Genomic DNA, 19,612 nt, shown 5'->3' with positions numbered 1-19,612 from the left:
CTCTGATGGCTTTGGATCTCCCTTATACTGTGGTGCCCCAAACTGCCCCAATATTGCAGGTGAGGCTGCCCCAGGGCAGAGCAGAGCAGGAAGTGAAATATTTGCAGTGAAATGACAAAGTCTGCATCCAGGCAAGTTGCAGACCAGCTGCAGTGTGTGTGGAAGCCGTGCCAGGGCCAGGCCCCCCCTCCAGAGCAGTTAGCCTGTGCTGGTTTGGCCATGGCCAGCAGTGAGCATGTACAGGGCCCAGCCTTCCCTGTTGGGCCTGACTGGGGATCTCCCCACTGCTCTATCAGATGTTTCCACCAATGCACATCCCTGGTTCATGTGAATCCTTGCTGCTGGGCACCGTCCTGACCACGGTGTACAAGTGCTTCTGCTTGGCAGCTCTCTGTGTGCTGTTTCAGTGGCATCTTAGAGCTCATTAAAACCTTTACATTGGTCCCCTGGATAGCAGGTGCCCTTTGAGCCTTCCTCTTTTCTACAGGAGACTCTGACAAGCCTTGGGGACTGAAGATGAATGTGAGAGCTGTACAGGACAGGGCAGGCTGTAACTGGGTACAGGAGTGGGCCTCACTTGTGCAGAGACAGTGAATCTTTAGTGACTCCACTCATGCAGTAGATGTTACATTTCCAGCATATGAACATAATACTGTAGTCTCTATTCTGCACCTTACTGTCAGATTCTCTCTTTGTGGCCTAGCAGATGCATTCATCAATTTTCTTTAGATACTACTCCTGTCTCACCCTTTTTTCTTTAAAATAGAGGGAGAAAGGGTTAATGTCATGTCTCCATCTTACTGCTCATGGTCATCTCTGTAAAACTCTGTTCTTGCTCTCTTCTCCTCTCAAACTGAGGAGTTTTTGGCTTGTTATTTTTGGAAGTCCAGAACTGCCACTGATTTGAGTATCTCCATCTGTTTGCTGTGCCTGAGAAGCAGAACCACCCCAGCTTCACTCCCCTTAGAACTCTGTGCCTCTCCAGCGAGCAGTTTGAGTACAGTGACTTCTTGGATCCCTCCCAGACAGTTCCTTGGACAGAGGGGTGCCTCTCAGCACTGCAGAGTGCACAGCTTTCCCTGCTCAAGGGCAACAGGGCCCTGGGAGTCCTCCTTACAAACCCTGCTGTGAACCTGCTGCCTCCCACCACACAGGGATCAGTGCTGGAGCTGGTGGCACTGTTCTGCAAACTAACAAATAGCTGCCTGATGAAATTATTCCTCTGTATCTGTTAAAGTGACCACCACAGAGCAGAAATGCATCTCTGGTTTGGTCACTGCACAGCAGTGTTGGCCTTTAGTAAAGGGGAGGGAACGAAGAACTATTTCTGTTTCTGTAGCAATGTGCTATAGCTGATCCTTGTGTCAGCCTGTTGGCAGGGGAATCCTATCCTGTAGGACAGGCATTCGAGATTTTCCAGTGTTATTTACCAAACACATCCCCTCAAAGCCATGGGGAAGGCAGCACAAGAGTGAAAGGGTCACGCTGTTGTTTAAGGAGAGACTGCAGTGTTCAGCAAATCGCTGCTTCTTGTCCCCTTGCTTAGGTCCCAACTTGCTTATCTTTCCTTAATGCAAGAATTTCCTATCTTCACCAAGCCTGTAAATTGTTGGCTTTCAGACTTCATTTACTCAGTTACTGTCACTGGCACCAAGTGCCATATTTGGCAGCCAAAACAGGTTGCTAACTTCCTGCTCCTTTAGTTGAATGCTGCTCCTACCTCCCATCTGAACAACCCAGAACCCTGGCTGGCTTTGTGCAAGGTCTGTCTGGGACTCTTTCCCAATTCCCAGCCTTTCCTCTGCAGCTTGTCCCACTTGTACCAACTCAGTCCTGCATCCATGAGCTTTCCAGATGCACCAGATGTCCAGCTGTTGTAAGGTCCTGTGGCTGTGTGAGCTGAAACAGGAACCAGGCCAGAGCAAACAACAGTAACAAGAATAATACTAGCACATCTGGAGATAAATGTATACAAATGTCTCTGGAGATAAATTTTGAGGTAAAAATGAGTCAAACATCAGTGGACATGGTGGGAAAACATTGGAGCTAAAATCTGAGATGACCTCTAGGGGAGAGAATGAACATTTTAAGGTAAGCTGAGGCAACCAGTAGTGGACAGGTGGGGAAAGTTTTGGAGTTAAATCTGTAGCAGAGAGAATGAAAATATTGAGGTGAACTTAGGTAATCAGTAGTGGACAGTTTGGGAAAATATTGGGGGTAAAATCTGAGGTAATGTGTAGAGGAGAGAAAGAATGTATTGAGGTAAACTGAGGTAACCAGTAGTGGACAGTTAGGGAAAATTTAGGGATAAAACTTGAGGTTTTACCTCAAGGTTGAGGTTTTACATTACCATACAATGGAATATCTAGGGATGCTGTTAAGTAAACAGGATGCTGAGGACTTGACACCCACTTGGTATAGATTTTGGGGAAGGGGGTGGTTTTGTGGATCAGCTCTTGCTCTGCCCTGTGGTGCCTGTTTGCAGCTGCAGCATCCTGGATGTGCTCCAGGAATGCATCTTTGGATTTAGTTTGGTCCAAAAAGGATGCATTTCATGAACTCATGTGTGACTCAAAGCACAGCAATTGCAAAGGACAGGACATTTCTCCAAAAGCACCTTCTTTGGTGCACCCCAGATCATTAGCAGCAGCAGTATCAGAGTTTGGGAATTTTATGGTCTGCTAAGTTACTGAATGGGCACTGACCAGCTAAGAATGGAAAGGATGAGCAATACACAGTATCAGTATAACACTTTTATTCATTTCATGTAGACAGCTTTCCAAGGGTAATTATCAACTGAGAATCCTCATCTAAAGCAATATTTGATGTCTTTTATTAAAGCTCTGGAATAAAGTAAATGAAAATGGTTGCTAATAAAAATTGCACATGGCACAAAATATCACACTGTGAGGACAAGTTACCTTGAAGAAATATAAAGATCCATTAGAAAAGCTTTAGAAAAGTGGCCTGTCTGAAGAGCTTAAAAACAAAAGCTATTGCAGCACCAGACCAAAGGAAGTGCTCTATAAATAGCAATTCTCATTAAGGAGAATGTTAAAAGCATCTCCATGAAGATCTATAAATGATTAAATGTTGAGACACTAGAGATAAGAAAAAGAACAATGAAGCTAAAGCTGCACAAACTGAGGCAAGGGGTAGGACACAGACTTTAGCAGTGACAGGGTTTAATCATTGACACAGTTTGCTGTGCATTAGAGAGGATTTTCTACACTTGAAATTTGGAAAATGTGCTGTATCTGCCCCAGAATCTGCTGTATCCTGGGCTCGTTGCAGGAATCACAGGTGAAGGTTTCTGGCCTGGCACTGCAGGAACTGGGACTGTATCATCCAAATGGTACTTTCTGAACATTAAATCCATGAAACCCACACACAAGATTCTTACTGTTACATCCTTATTAGCAATTAATAGAATGGATTTCTCTGATGACTTCTTTGTCACTGGCTGTGAGAATTTTCACTAACCCAGTCACCCTTCCAGGACGTGTTAAGCACTCATTCATTCTAGGAACCCTTTGAAAATGGAATGTTTAAGAGCTAAGTTACCATGAGAACTTGGGCACCTAACCATCATTTGAGGCACATAGTTAAAAATGTTTATGTACAAAAGTCCTCTTCTAACCCCACAGGTATGTGGCCTCCATGGGTATCTCAGTCCTTCCTCATACATCCCTTCCCTGGCTATGAGCAATCACACACCTTGGGGTAACCCTTCCTGTGAGGATGAGCTTTGTCCAGGGCAGGTGTGCAGCAACCCCAGCTGGGCTGTGTTGAACCCCCAAAGTGACTCTGAAACAGCCCCTGTGACAGCCAGCCCCAATTCTGCCCACAGCTGGGGGTTTGTCCTGCAGGGTCAGAGTGAGGTTGAAACCCTGATCCCTGCAAATAAACAATCAGATATAAAACTCACCAAAATCCCTGGCTTCTGCTTATTGCCAGATTAACTTGTGGCCTTCTCTGAGAAGCAACAATAAATTGGTGACTCTCTGAATGAAATTTGGTCCAGACTTTATCACTGTTAATGAAATTGTCCTCTGGCAGAGGCAGTTTAAGAGCAGACCTCTGCTCCAGTCTTACTCACTTGTAATTTTATAGCCCTGTCCATTCCTGCAGCCTTTAAAATCCAGAGCTGAGCTGGGGAAGGATTGGAAAGGAGATCTGTGCTGGGAGGGCATCACTTTAATGAGAGCAAGGTCCCTTGTCACAGCTGTGTGTCAGGGAGCTCTGAAAGCACTGACTGGTGACTGAACTGTGATAAAGTAATTGCTTTCTAATTTCCAAACTCCCTGCAGTTCCCCTTCAGTGTAGCATTGGTTTTCTGGTTTTGCATTGGGTTTGGGGGGGGTTTTGTTGCCTTTTTTCTGGTTTACTAAATGTTTCTTTTCAAGGCTTATCACCTTTCATTTCAGTTGGGAACATGACTGGTGTGGTTCCTCCTTCCTTTTAGCTCCAGCCTCCTCGGGAAGACCTACAAAAACATTGTGTCTCTTCTTCAGTTCTTATCACTCGTCTGTTTAGGGACATCTTTCACATGTGGATGCATCTCGTTCTGCTCCCCATTTCTAGGGAATGAGCTCTGCCTCAGGAGTGTGTAAATCCCTGGCACTGCTGTCCAGCCACCCTGGTGCCTTTTAAAGCGTACGAGGGAAGCACAGAAAAGCCAAACTTGTCCACTTTGCTGAATATTTTCCTTTTCACTTCTAGGTCCTCCCATTGAGCCCCTGGAGCCAACCAGGCCTTTACCAACTCTTCCTGTTCGCAGAATTCACTCGACTTCGGAAAGGAAACACGAGAGACAGCCACGACCCCCCAGCCCTCCTCTGGGTGACAGGCCAGCTCTCCCTGGCTCCAAACCGAACATCTGTGATGGCAACTTCAACACTGTGGCTCTCTTTAGAGGAGAAATGTTTGTTTTCAAGGTACTTGAAAACTTACCCATGAGTCTCCCTTTAATTTTATCGCTGGAAAAGGTCAATGGAAGTATTTGGTAGTGAGATTTGAAATGTCTGTGAAAACAGCTCCGTTCCTCTGAGGCTGATGAGTGAGCAATATTAGAAGGAAGTGTAAGCAGTTTGGCTCTGTAATATTGGGAATCTGTGCCTGATGGGATTCACAAAATGCCTGGGCAGCCTTGTTCAGAAGTCAAGTGACACAGAGGTGGCACTGTGGAATTGTGGAGATTGCCCAGGGAAAGCCTCCAGCACCTCCTGTGCCCACCCTCAATCCACCTGCAGACCACCTCCAAAACAGCTCAATCCATCCACAGACCACCTCAAAAATCTGCCTCAAACCAGCTCAATCCATCTAAAAAACCAGCTCAATCCACCTCAAAACCATCTCAGTCCACTCACAGACCACTTTAAAAATCCACTTCAAGATTTTTCCAGCTCAGTCCACCCTTAAACCACCACCAGCTCAAAATGTGAACTGGGTGCACTGGCAGAGAATTCAGGCACCATCCAGCCTGAGAGGAGCCACCTCTGAAGCCATAAAGCAATACCAGTACCTACCCACAATTAATCACAGAATCCTGGAGTGGTTTGGGCTGGGAGGGACCTTACAGACCATCTCATTCCACCCCCTGCCATGGGCAGGGACACCTTCAACTGGATCAGGTCACTCCAAGCCCCATCCCAGCTGTCCTGGAACACTTCCAGGGATGGGGCAGCCACAGCTTCTCTGGGCAGCAAGCCTCGTTGTCTTGAAGGTGACCTGCATGGAACCAGGGCTTCAGGAGTGCTCAGCCTGCCTGAAGCTCCTGGGGAGTTTGAGTCAACCTTCCTTGTAAACTACAGCTGGGGAGGAAGGAGAGGCATTGCTCATTAACCCATTAGAGTGCCTTGAATATGGACATCCATTCTCAAAATACCAGTAGCTTTCACTGTGTCCAGTGGGTATGAATGTGGAGAGGGATATATTGAAGGTCATTAAATGGACAAACCACATCAGTTGCAGAAAATTCTTGAACTGAAACTGGTTGAAGGCTGGGACAGTATCTGGGAGAAGTCTCACAGGTTCTGTCCTGCTTGTTAAAGCACCCACTGCAGCTTTAACTAATGATCTCATATCTGAAGGGATATTTAATAACTCCTTTGTGCCTTTAGACCTTGTGTGTTTCACACAGTCACCAGGTACTGGTCAGGCTGTCCTGGGCTCAGAGAGCTGAGCACCACCTGCACCAGGACAAGTGTGACACCTCAGTGACAGGACACACAGGGATCACAGTGCTTATAACTTTGGAGTCACTTCCCTCTGCTCCTTTTCCCTCTTTTTTCCACCCTTTTTCACAGCACCAGCAACCAACTTCCCACTTTTTGGGCTGCCATCTCCCCCACGTGGCACTTTGCTCTCTGGAGACAGTGCTGGGTTGGAGCTGTCACCTGAAGCAGGACATCTGTCTGCAGTGGGGCCTAGGCAGGGATTAGGGATGCTGGATGCCCAGCAAGATAAAAATACTCCTTCTGAAGAGGCTTCTGGTTTTCCCAGGATCGCTGGTTCTGGCGGCTGCGCAACAACCGCGTGCAGGAGGGATACCCCATGCAGATTGAGCAGTTCTGGAAGGGCCTCCCCGCCAAGATCGACGCGGCCTACGAGCGCTCTGATGGCAAATTTGTTTTCTTCAAAGGTACAGTACAGTTCAGTACAAGCCAACCCCTCCTGCCTCACCTCACACGCTGCTTGTATGGCTTGAAGATGGTGAAAGCAGGTACACTGCACCCTTGGCCTTTTCCCAGGGGGCACTTCAAGCAGCCACTAATCCTTAAAATATAGTTCAGTGTGGGCTGGCCTTGCCAGGACAATCTCTGTATAGAGCTAATATCAATTAAGGGAAGTTGGCTTTCATGTGATGGCAAGAAACAAATCCTGTTTCCCAGGAAGTGTCAGTCTCCTGCCTATCCCCTTGAACACATTTCAGCAGAGCACTGGGGCCTCTCCAAGTACAGGGTGCTCCCAAATCACGTTATTGGACAGTTGTCTCCTAAAGAGACAAAATGACCACCTTGTGCTGGGGCCCCACTTTAGCTCTGGCACCGTGACAGTGTCTGAACAGGATCCTGTAACTCGAGAGCAAGTTGTGAGCAAGGAAGAAGTGCTGGAAAACATCGGCACTGCTGGTAGGAAATCACAGTACCTGGGCTTCTGAATTTGTGTCTGCAGCTTCAGCACCTCAGCTCACTAAACTGTACTAAAACCTGAGAAGGCTCAGGGAAAGGCAACATAAATGACTGAAAAATTTGGGCTGACCTGGAAGGAACTCCTCAGCCTGGGTGAGGGATTGCAGACAGGGGATGAGAGGTGTTTTTGAAATCATGACTGGCGTGAGAAGGTAAATGGAAAAGGGTTGTTCAACATTTCTTCTGAAACAAGAGTTGAGGAGCAGCAAATTAAATCAGGTTTCAGATTCACAATGAAGTGGAAGAGCAGCTTTTTCATAGTTCAGGCTGGAAGTCCTCAACGTGCTGTGGTTCTGGGGCTATTCAATGTTTGTAGCGATTCGACTCCTAACTGGGCAAACCTGTTTGTTGTTTGTGTCCCCCCTGGTCTCTAGGAGATAAGTACTGGGTTTTTAAGGAAGTGACAGCAGAGCCAGGCTACCCCCACAGCCTGGTGGAGCTGGGGAACTGCCTGCCCCGGGAGGGCATCGACACGGCCCTGCGCTGGGAGCCCGTGGGCAAAACCTACTTCTTCAAAGGGGACAGGTACTGGAGGTACAACGAGGACAAGAGAGCCACAGACCCAGGATACCCAAAGCCCATCACCGTGTGGAGAGGAGTCCCTCAGGCTCCTCAGGGAGCTTTCATCAGCAAGGAAGGCTGTATGTATCTGCATCATTGCTTGTAATGATGACAAGTATTACATTACAAGTAACAGCTTGTGCTGGGAGTTGGGGCTGGGTGTGGGGTGTTTCAGGTATTTCCTGATACAGCAATCGAGTTGCAGAAACCCTGGGGTCACCTGGGCCCTGTGAGCAGCAGCACTCTGAGATCTTTCCTGACCTTCATCCCAACCCATGCACATCCTCAGCTGTTAAACCACATTATCACATTGCCAGCTCTGGGGGGACGAGACTTTTTCTGCTACAACAGCCTGGTTTTCTTGGGCCCTGGTTGTGAGGGTGCTGTAACCTACATTTCCTCATGATTTCTTACCTGTAGCTGGCTCGGGCTCTCTGTGACAGGCTCCAGCCTGTCTGATGTTGGCAGTTAGAATCATGGAATCAGCCAGGTTGGAAAGGACCTCTGAGATCATCAAGTCCAACCCTTGATCCAACCCCGCCGTGGTTCCCAGCCCATGGCACTGATGCCACATCCAGTCTCACCTTCAACCACCTCCAGGGACGGAAAATCCACCCCCTCCCTGGGCAGCCCATTCCAATGCCTGATTACCCTCTCTCTGTAAAAAATTTCTTCCTAATATCCAACCTAAACCTCCAGAGAAGAGCCTGACCCCCACCTGGCTCCCCCCTCCTGTCAGGGAGTTGCAGAGTCAGGAGGTCTCCCCTGAGCCTCCTCCTCTCCAGGCTGAGCCCCCCCAGCTCCCTCAGCCTCTCCTCACAGCACTTGTGCTCCAGTCCCTTCCCCAGCCTCGCTGCTCTTCCCTGGCCCTGCTCCAGCCCCTCCATGTCCTTCCTGAGCTGAGGGCCCAGAGCTGGACACAGCACTCCAGGGGTGGCCTCACCAGTGCTGAGTCCAGGGGCAGAATCACTGCCCTGCTCCTGCTGCCACACTGTTCCTGAGCCAGCCCAGGATCCATTGGCCCTCTTGGCCACCTGGGCACACTCTGGCTCCTGTTCAGCTCCCTGTCCATCCCCACTCCCAGCTCCCTTCCTGCCTGGCTGCTCTCCAGCCACTCTGGCCCAGCCTGTAGAACTGCAGGGGGTTGTTGTGGCCAAAGGGCAGGACCCAGAACTTGACCTGCTTGAACCTCATCCCCTTGGAATCAGCCCATGGATCCAGCCTGGCCAGGTCCCTCTGCAGAGCCCTCCTGCCTTCCAGCAGATCAACACTCCCCCCCAACTTGGTGTCATCTCCAAATTTGCTGATGGTGGACTCAATGCCCTCATCTAAATCATCAGTAAAGATATTAAATAGAACTGGGCCCAGCAGTGATTCCTGGGGGACACCACTGGTGACCAGTAGCCTTGAAGTTATGCTCCCAGTAGGGGCTTGGACCTCCAGAGGCTCCTTCCAACACATTTCTTTCTCTTATTTGAAGATTTCTTCCTCTTCTTCCAGTTGGGGAAAGAGCTAACAGAGGGGGCTTGTGCCCTTGAGGCTGTTTAAATTTGGAGCTGTGGTGTGAGAGCAGGGCTGTAGGGCTGGGCCAGGCTGGAGAATGGCAGTGAGAGCCAGCCAAGCTGGGGGACAGTCCAGGAGCCCCAGCACTTTCACCACAGCTCCCTTCTCCTATTTTCTTTAATGTTTTTCTAATCATTTGAGAGTCACTAGAAAAGGAGTCTGGGGAGAGGGGGGTAATTCAGACAACACATAGCATAAAGCATCACCCTTTTTCTAGCAGCAGGACAAGACTGGTCCTCAACACAGGCCAGATATTCTGGATTTTGTGGCCAAAAGGACTCATCTTACCCAGCATCTGCTCTCTGAGGCTGGGTGAATAGAAACTGAAATGTTCTTCCAAACTGACACACTGGCACTCTGCAGATGTTGTTATTTACTTGGTAATGACAAGCACACATTTACAGATGCTTTAGCAAAAAATAACTCACTGCAGCACGCTTCTTTACAGTTAGTAGGGTATTTTTTTAATTCCCTGCTTGTCTTGGTCAGGGGGGATGGTGTTCCATGGGCAATGTTGAACACACAAGCCAGGGTTAGGCTTCCCCTTTAAATCTCAGCTCCAAAACCACCTTCACTTTCCAATGGTTCGGGAATGCCCTGGATAAATGTATTTTATTGACCCAGGCAGTGCCCACCTCCCACTGTTCAGGCTCCCTGAACAACCTCACACAAGCGCAACTCAACTTGGAAATGGTGAAAAATGCCCTCTGTTTTGTCTCCTAGTTTACACCTACTTTTACAAAGGGAAGGAGTACTGGAAGTTCGATAACCAGAGGCTGAGCGTGGAGCCAGGCTACCCCAGGTCGATCCTGAAGGACTGGATGGGCTGTAACCAGAAGGATGTTGAGCGGAGCAAAGACCGGCGGCTCCCGCACGACGACGTGGACATCATGGTGACCATCAACGACGTGCCCAGCACCGTCAACGCCATCGCAGTGGTGATCCCCTGCATCCTGTCCCTCTGCATCCTCGTCCTGGTGTACACAATCTTCCAGTTCAAAAACAAAGAGGTGCAGCAAAACGTTGTGTACTACAAAAGACCTGTCCAGGAGTGGGTATGACACAGCCTGCTGCACATTGCACCTCGTTGAGCTGATGAGGACTATGGACGTGCAAAAAAAAAAGAGAAAAATGCATTGAAAAGCCTACCAAACAAAACTACTTCAGTGACCTACAAGTTTTGGACAGCCTGGGACTGAAATAAGCAGGAAAACTGGAAAAAATACAGGCAGGCAGCCTTGCAGTGTGGAGCCTCTTTCCTTCGTGCTGCCTCGGTCGCCTGTCGGTCGCGGTGCATCCACAGGCTCGCTCTGCCAGCACCAGAGTCTTCGAGACAGGTTTCAACTGATCTGGGAAACTTCATTCAGTTCCCTGCACCAGTGCCCCCTGTTAAACCCAGCATTCTCCAGTGTAGCTAAACCACCTCTGAACAGAACCATTTTTTTAATAGCTGTCTCATAAACGAATTAAGATCATGAAATCTATGAACGGGAACAATTCAGTGTCATAAGCAGAAGACATTCTGATGCTGAACCATTCTAAAAGATCTTCTTAGTTTATTACAAAATCCAGGGATCTACCTGGATAACAATTTCCAATACCTGCTGGTCAGATGTTTTGTACATTCATAACTAATCAACGCTGCCACTCAGCACAGTGCACAAGGAACCACCGAGCACTCAAAGAGGTACCGGAGTGCGGAGCAGAAGCTCAAGAAGCACCAAACCAGACACTTGGCAACATCAAGCCCTAGACTGGGACAATCTGAAGACAAAGTAATTGGGTCTAAAAAAAAAAAAACAACAACCAATCATAGGAATACATGTTTTTGTTTTGGGAGCCACTTATGAGAGAAATATTTAAATGTCATATAAGTTGGTTTAAGCTCCCAGCAGCAAGAACCAATGAACCAATGGGTACTGAAATACCAGGAATATGTGTAGACTTAGACTGCACTCTGCCCCTGTTAAGACACTGGGAAAAGATGAGTTGTTGTTCTGTGGCATGTGTAACTAGATTGTGGAATTTGTACGTTGGGTTTCAGGAGAATGGAAATGTTTGTTTGGAGTGAGGTCGTCATTATATTTTGCTGAAATAGTCAAGGTACAGTAAGAATTAGGCCTGTTTATAAAACTAAATCCAAGCCCTGTAGATGTTACGAACATTGTATGCCTTTGAAATTTGGGGTTTTTTTTGTTTTGCTCACTTCTTCACTGGCAAATATTTGGCAAGGACCAAAGGGAGCATGCCACACAGTAGAATGAGTTCATCACTAGCCACGTTTGACAGAGCCATAAAAATCAGGTAAAGGCTAGAAAAATACCTTAACTTCCAGCTAGTGAGTTCCCACGAGTCTCTTCCTACAACAGTAGCTTCTGCTTGTCCCTCTTCCAATCATGAGTGGTTCAGGATGTTCTGTCCTAACCACAAACTTTTGATTTTCCTGTTGATGCTGATATTTCTACCATGTTGAATAAGAGTGGAAGAGCCTCTTGCAGTACAGTGTCATGGCAAAGCCCAGCCCTGTACAGAAGTGCCATCCATGTCAGCACAGGAACTGCTTTGCACGCTCACCGTGATAATCACGGGTGATTAGCCTAAGCCCTCTGCCTATAACTGAATTTTATTCAGTGCAAATGAAGTGCAATGCACAGAATGTCCACTTAGTATAGAAAAAGTACAGCTTTATAATGTCAGCTCTGAAACAAACCCCACGGACAACAAACATGCTAAAACTATTCCTAACTACAGTGAGGAACGAAGCAGCAGAGAGATTGTTAGCATTCTGGATTGCTAATTAGTGCTCAAATATTGCTCTGGTGAAGCAGGATAGACACATAGATACGTCTGGTGAAGCCCACTAGGACTGCATAACGCGTGGTCTCAAACTGTATTTTGTCCTTCATAACTGATTTCCATAGCCAAGCTGTTTATTGTGTTTAAACATAAAATATTACCAACATATTACAAAATAAGTGAGAAGCAAGTAGATGAGAAACTTCGAGTTGTAGTGAAACCTGTGCTAACGTCTCATGATGGGTGAAGGAGTGCAAAGGACCAAACGAAATCGGAGCTACTAATCAGACACCCCCACGCTACTCCGTGTTGCTCTGTGTACTAGAGGTGTGGTAGGACGCACACCACGGACTCCACAGCCACCTCAGTCTCATCTGTACGCTGCCATCTCTCTGGGGCTGGCACAGCCCAAACCTTTGAGCAACTTCCAACAGCCATCATTAAAAAAAAAAAAAAAAAAAAAAAAAAAAAAAAAGAATTTACAACCGAGAGCGTTGTCTGGGTTCCTTTGTGTCGTTTATATTCTTCTCCTGCCCAAGGCAGATTTTTGGCCTGTCCAAGGAACAGGCTGTTCAGGCAGCAAAGTGCCCGGGTGGGCACAGGCTGAGCCGTGTCCTCGGACAGCTGCGTGTGCCCCAGGGTGCCAGGCCCCGCTCAGCAGGGCTGAGCTGTGCTGCCAAAACCCAGCCTGCCTGGAGCTGCTGCTGCACAGCCACAGAAACACCACGGGGCCTTTCCTGCCTGCTCTGTACCTGCCTCCTGGGGCACAGCTCTGATTTTCCAGGGCGTGAGGTACTCGTGGAGGTGTGTGGGGAGTGAGAACAGCCCCCTGCAGGTACAGGAGGTGGCACTGGGGGGTGGGGGCAGAGGGTGAGCAGCTGACCCTCTTCCCACAGTACAACCCCATTCACACCATTCTCTCTCTTTTGCCAAGATCAGCCCCTGGGCAGTCCTGGGGTGACCTGGACCTGGGCACAAACATCGGTATTTGTGTAAGGGGCAGTTCCTTAGTATTCCCACTCTTGCTGGGATCCTGTGTTCTGCTGCAGCAGCTGATCAGTGGAGGGTGGACTCACTGCTGCCCATCAGCTTGGCCAGAGCTCTCCATGATCCAGCTCCTGATCTAGCTCCTGTCCTGAAATGCAGCACCAGGACACATTGTCCCCACAGGGGAGCAGGGAACAGCAGAGCTAATTCAAGCCTCATGAGCAAGAGCCTGTTACAGGTGTATTCCTGTGATCCCATCCTGTATTGTACAGCCCCAGGGCCATTTGTCCAGCCCAGGGACTCTGGCACAGGGGGACCTTAGAGCAGCCAACTACACACACTCCCTGCACTGCACTCAATATCCTATTTGGTTTTCCTCCAGTTTTTGACTACTTCAAATAATTTCATCACCATTAAGGCTGATTTTCCCAGGTAAGTTAGAAATTTGCTGGTATATAGGATAACTACTGTCAGAAAAGTTGGTCCTCCACTAAGACAGATTAATTATTCCTAACTTGTAATTAGTCATCTCATTTCACGGCTCGCTCACCCACGGTCCTAAAAGCCTTTGGCACAAAAACCTGCCAGTGCAGTACAACAGACCTTCTTCATATCCCTGTGGACTCCTTTAAAGAATTGCACAGATCTTTTGAGACATGACTTGCCATTAAAACACCACATTTATGCTCTCTCATGATCCATGTTTCTAAATCCATTTTTTATTATAGTTCATTTTTCTTGTATACAGGTCCATCTCACCAATTCAGAATTCCCACAAACCCATGTTTAGAACAGGTACCATGTTTGCCACCTTCCAGTTCCCAAGCTCCCAGGTCTCACCCCAGTTGGCAGTGCCCTGTCCTGCCCTGACTCCTGGGCATATCACAACCCCCAACACTGCACCATCTCTCCCACTTAAGGATTTGGATTACAGAGTGGATTATTCTTCTCATTTACCTCTAAACTGTCTTTAAGACCTAACACAGATCAAGGTCACCAGTGCAAGCCAGGATACCTGCCTGGAGACAGGAATGAGAAAAAAACAGTGACAGGAGTTGCAGGGGAAAATTTCAGCCTCCCTCGCTTCCCATGTGATGAACACAGGCCAACAGGGATGGGAAGAGTCAGAATCCTGCCATGTCCACCCAGGAGCTGAGCACTGTGAGGTGACCAAAAGGAAGCAGCTTCTCACTCTGAATACTGAGACAGGCTGAGAGGAGGAGACCAGAGTCATGCCAAGAAAGGTGGTGCTCAGTATCAAAGGGCAGGGCTGCTCTGATCAGAGACTATGGCAATCTTTATTCAACAGTTTAAGGAGCAGCCTTTAATCAACTAAAACTTACAAAGCCTTCCCTAAACATCCAGACAGTAGAACAAAAATAGAAGTTTCCTTAATTTTTCACAAAGCCCGAAGCACCGGGGCTGAAAAGAGCTCTGCCCACACAGCCCTCAGGCAGCAATCCTCAAGGGAACCCTCTTGCTGAGAGCAATCCAGCCATGAGGGAATGGCTTCCTCTTACCCTCAGGATGGGAAATGGAGGCACTTCTATGCCTTCAGTGCACCCTCAGGGGGAAAGCAGAAAAGCAAGTGAAATGAGAGATGGGTGAGAAAGAGCTGTTTGGAAGGCAATCACTACTTCTACCCAAAAGCAGCATCCACAGCTCCTTCCCATCATCACTCCTGGGCATGGGTAGAGGTCTTCAGGAGGAAGCTCCCAAATCTGTACCCTCTGACTCAAGTGACTGCTCAGAACCTTTGTCCCCAGGGTAACTCCAGATGAGGTGGTTCAAATTCAAAATAGGGGTTTGCTGACTTCCAAGGGTTTCCCAGTGCAGGAGGTGAACTCCTGCAGGACAAATTAGGCCCACTGGCCATAGTGTGCCTTTAGGGCTCTCTCCTGCAGCTGCCTCAGGAGCAGCACAGGTGACACCAGATCAAACTCTGCTCCAGGCACTCCCACACTGTTGCTGTTAAAAGCCCTTGGATTAACTCTAACAAACTCCAGGTTTTATCGACATGGTCACTTCAGAATCACCATTCCCATGGGAACAGCTCAGGGCAAAAGAGAAGGTGATGGCTTTTAGATTATTTTGTGGCAAGTAAAATCCTCTGTTGTTGGTACTGGACATCCAAGGGGTTCTTTTGTCTACCTATAGCAGGAACACCATCAAGCAGCTGTTGGTACTGGACATCCAAGGGGTTCTTTTGTCTACCTATAGCAGGAACACCATCAAGCAGCTGTGTGGAAAGAGATGGCAGTGCATGTAGTGCCAAAACAAACTGCTGTGCTGCAGGACACTGGTGCAAGACTTAAGGCAAAGCATTCTCTAGTGATCAACATAGAGCCATAAGAATAAATATTGTGGGTAACCTGAGGGGCTCAGTCAGCACCACAACACCAGAAAGCAGAGCTGAAGAACTCGAGAACATCAGCAAAGGGACAGAGAGCATTCCTTATTTGTATCTTATGCATGTTATTTGTCAATACTTAAGTTTACAAAACACTACAAAAAGTTGATTTTGCAGCCTCTTCCTTGGGTCAGAAATATCATCAGGAGGTCTGAATGCCTGTGATCCACAGTGCAGCTCAACACTTCACTCCTTAGGAGCTTTCTGGGAAGTCGGAACCAACGCTGCTCATGTCAGGCTGAAACACAAAACAGAAGGGAAGTTTGGCAGTGCCAGGGAGTGCAGAAGGCATTTCAAAACACCAGTACAGTCAGTTCTCACCCTCCAGTTACAAAGGCCCAGCAGAAATTCCCCTTCCTAGAAGAGAAGGGCCTATGGAAAGAGGGAAGCAGATGTTGTGGCTGCTAACAGGCAGCCACAGGAACAAACCTGTCAAGCTGGCAAAGGTAAAACACACACGCAGCCTGGCCCAGGGAGTGATTAACAGTTCAGAGCAAGTTTAATCATGGCTCTGATATGCTCAGAGACATCCAGGCTTTGTACCAGAACTGTAAAGGGGCAGAGAACTCTTTCGAAGTGTTCCAAAGTCTAGGAAGTTGTTATGCCATAAACTATTCCCAGAAATTCTTATGATACCCGAGAACTCGGCCACTAAGTTACAATGCTCTGGTAGCTCAGGAACACACTTTTAGCCCCACAGCAATGGTCCTCAGAGCTGTAACTAATGAAAGCCCAAATGCAGTTTGCAGAGGACACTGATCTACGTGCATCCTAAACCTTGTGAGAACATTTTCATACATAATGAAAGGGGAAGGTCCTGTATCATTACTACTCCAGGCAGAAAACGAAGCTCGCCTCGCATTAAAAGATAAGATGGACAAAGCCTTTGACAAAAAGGCTTAAAAAAAAATTCAGGTTGGTAGTTTTAAATTAAAAAGATTTAAGGCAGCAGCAGCAGCTGACAAGCCATAAAGTCTTTCTGGCTCCAGAAATGGTTGTAGCAAGCATTTGAAATAACTTTACGTGGGTTACAACAATCAAAAGCCAAGATGTCACACAAAGTCACTGGCATTTTAACTTTTAAAACAAGGTTTGTTTAAAAAAAACCCATTCATGTCATAGCTAAGCACTGAAGAGGTAGGGAAGCAAACCTGACAGCTGAAATGGATGTGGCTTCCCACAAAAAGGATTCTCACTGCTCGCACATTCCATCACCCAACTGCTGCCAGTAACCAACAAAAGGAAGGAGGCAGTAAGAAAAGGGTAATTAAAAAAAGATAAACCAACTGCAAACCCATCAACTTTATGATAAAATAATAGTTTCTAACAAAATCTGTGCCCAGAGCTGGCTCCCCCTCACCTGTCAATCAGGGAGTCCCTCATGTTGGTGGCGATGGTGCTGGGCTGGGCCTCGTTGAGCTTGAAGATGTTCTCGATGACGGAGAGCTCCGTGCTGGTGGTGTCCAGCCCACAGAAGGCACACCAGTCGTTCACCACCATGCCCGCCGCGATCACCTCGCTGCCGCGGTTCACCGTCCCCGCCTGCGGGCAGGGCACAGCGTCAGCCACAGCACAGCGCCTCACCTGCGGGCAGGGCACAGCGTCAGCCACAGCACAGCGCCTCACACACCTCTGGCAAAACCTTTGGGGGGGGCTCAGCTCATGCCCCTGAAGAGCTGAAAGCTCCTGCCCCTCAGCAAAGCCCAGGTGAGATGGTTAATGAACAGCCTGCAATGTGTGTGGCATCCAGGGAAACAGAGTCCAGCCAGGAGGAAGGAGGATGGCACAGCAACAGTGGCTGAGCACATCCAACTGAGCAGGCACAGGGGTTTGTTACTTAATTTTTGTAAACACTGGCTTCAGTCAAACCAGACAACCTCATATTCTGTGTCTGCACCACACACAATCCCAGCAGAAGCAACATGTCAGGAGCAAAGCAAAAGCACTGAGCAGTTTATCCAGACTCAGGGAAGACAGGGAACTGTCTCAGGAGACTTGGCCTGTTCAAGTTTTCCCTCATCTCCCACTTGGAATTGCTCTGCAGAGAAACAGCATCCAGGAGCCCATGAGATAGAGCCACACTAGAACTGGGCTGGGAGGGAGTGGGAAAGGCAAACACAAACCCACAAAAGCCTTACCACAAGTGGGACCTGGAGCAGTGAGGACAGTTCATCCTGGTCATCTATTGAAGTTTTGGGGTGCACGAGTCCTCCCTGGTTACTAAAAACACAGTAACTTCCCACCAGCACCTGATCTGCAACCGTTTGCCTGAAAACCTCCACCTTCAGCACATCTGCCAAGATCTCCTCTGTCTCCTGCCAACAGGAAGAGAACAAAGCCTTCAGTAAAATGGCACCGTGGAACTGGAAGTCAAGCTGTTCCTGCACACAGCCCTCTGAGAGCCTCCCACTCTGCACAACCCATTGCAACCCAGCCAAGGTAAAACACAAACCCAGCCTCCATATTCTACATGTTCCCAGTGTCACCACAAACACAACCCTGTGCTATTACTGGGAAATGCCCAAATCCCCCCTCTTTCTGCTGGCAGTACATCAGCTGTGTCAATGCCTGTTCTCCGAGCATTCCCAGTCCTCCCAAACCACCATGACAAAGTCATCTTATCCTTCTGCAGAACTCTTAAGAACTTCCTTCCCCTCCAGGTTTCACTGTGAACTATTTTGGTTTCTCTCTGCCCATCTTACCTTACTTTTTGTGCTTATTTAAAACATATTATGCTGCAAAGCCCATTACCCTTATTTTTCTTTTCCACTTGCACTCCTAACACCAAGTCCCATCTCTTCTTCAGATTTAGCACCAGCTGAAAGCAAACACTGTCATGACCTGCAGCTCCACACACCTCTTTATGCTATTAAGGTATCAGTTCTCAGACATAAAGTAGCAGCAACTTTGTCTCCTTTGCTCTTATTTTAAACTTTCATTACAAAACTTCTTGTTTTTCTTTCAGCCCTCTGTAATCACTCACAACCATGGCCTCTTTCAACTGTTACAGATTTTGGGTAGCTCAGCTGCAGCTTCCAACTCCTGCTGTGATCCTCAGTGCCCTCCTCTGGGTGCTCTTTATTACCCTCTAATTCGCTCAGTTTTACCACCCAAAGCAAACTGCACCCAACGATCATGGAATCACAGGATGCTTTGGGTTGCAGGGGCCTTAAAGTTGATCTCATCCCACCCCCTGGCATGGGCAGGAACACCTTCCACTAGCCCAGGTTGCTCCAACCTGGCCTTGGACACTTCCAGGGGTGGGGCAGTCCCAGCTTCTCTGGGCAACCTGTGCCAGGGCCTCCCCACCCTCACAGGGAAGAATTCCTTCCCAATATCCCATCTAACCCTGCCCTCTGTCAATGGGAAGCCATTCCCCCCAGTCCTGTCCCATGATACACACTCACCCCTCTCATCCCCCTTCCCTTCTCCAGGGCTGACCCAGAGGCCACAAGCACAGCCTGGGCACTGCCTCCCAGCCCCCCCGTGCCCACGGCAGTGCCCCAGGGCCCCATACCCTGTCCAGGTCGGGGTGCACCAGGGCCACGTAGTCGTTGCAGGTGGTGACGTTGCCCAGGGCCGAGAGCCGCTCCTCCACCCGCTGGATCCGCACCGAGTCCGGGAGGCTGTTCCGGATGTGCTGCAGCTCCTGGTCTGTCGTGCTGCTCGGGACCAGCAGCCCGTGTCTGTTCCCTAAAATGGCAAAAAAAGAAAGCAGAATGGAATAAAGAGAATGTTCCTAGGGGTTTTCCAGCACCTCCCTGCTGTTCGCGCCCTGCCCTGACTCAGCGTGCTCCTCCCAGGACCCAGCCCAGGAGATTTGTTACCATTTAAAAATAACCAGCACCACGGGAAAGAAAAAAACAGCGTGAGGCACCGGCTGTGGGGGAGTGGCACTATCACAAATCCCTTTCACAACAGGAGTCGAGGAAGCTTGAGGTTCTCAGTGAGACCCTTTGACAAAGAACTCCCCGTGAAGATGCCAAGTGCTCCACGAAAGGTCCGGGTGCTGCTGTTCGTGTGACTGTGGCAGCACCGTGGGATGGTTAAAGGAACAAAAAAACACTCGGGCATTAGAACAGCCCCCGGGGTCGAGGGACGC

At 48.5% G+C, this 19,612-nt stretch overlaps 2 protein-coding genes across 2 annotated transcripts in view; one reads left to right on the top strand and one right to left on the bottom strand.

The window, feature by feature from the left end:
- MMP24 (matrix metallopeptidase 24) overlaps positions 1–12,586 on the top strand; it is a 43,763-nt gene extending 31,177 nt beyond the window's left edge. Inside the window, exons 5-8 of the mRNA XM_008934512.3 lie at positions 4,723–4,937; positions 6,505–6,643; positions 7,568–7,834; positions 10,041–12,586. Coding sequence (XP_008932760.1) covers positions 4,723–4,937; positions 6,505–6,643; positions 7,568–7,834; positions 10,041–10,378 — 959 coding nt within the window. The 3' untranslated portion in view covers positions 10,379–12,586. The remainder of the gene's footprint in view (positions 1–4,722; positions 4,938–6,504; positions 6,644–7,567; positions 7,835–10,040) is intronic.
- Positions 12,587–15,535: 2,949 nt separating this feature from the next.
- Positions 15,536–19,612, bottom strand: part of EIF6 (eukaryotic translation initiation factor 6) — a 6,068-nt gene continuing 1,991 nt past the window's right edge. The window contains exons 2-5 of the mRNA XM_029965924.1: positions 19,028–19,203; positions 17,649–17,825; positions 16,871–17,052; positions 15,536–15,748 (exon numbers count right to left, since the gene is read on the bottom strand). Of these exons, the coding sequence (XP_029821784.1) occupies positions 15,739–15,748; positions 16,871–17,052; positions 17,649–17,825; positions 19,028–19,203 (545 nt within the window). The 3' untranslated portion in view covers positions 15,536–15,738. The remainder of the gene's footprint in view (positions 15,749–16,870; positions 17,053–17,648; positions 17,826–19,027; positions 19,204–19,612) is intronic.

The sequence above is a fragment of the Manacus vitellinus genome, unplaced genomic scaffold (genome assembly GCF_001715985.3).
Source record: "Manacus vitellinus isolate BGI_N305 unplaced genomic scaffold, ASM171598v3 scaffold_124_pilon, whole genome shotgun sequence".
Taxonomy (NCBI): Eukaryota; Metazoa; Chordata; class Aves; order Passeriformes; family Pipridae; genus Manacus; species Manacus vitellinus.
This window is presented reverse-complemented; position numbering and strand designations above follow the sequence as displayed.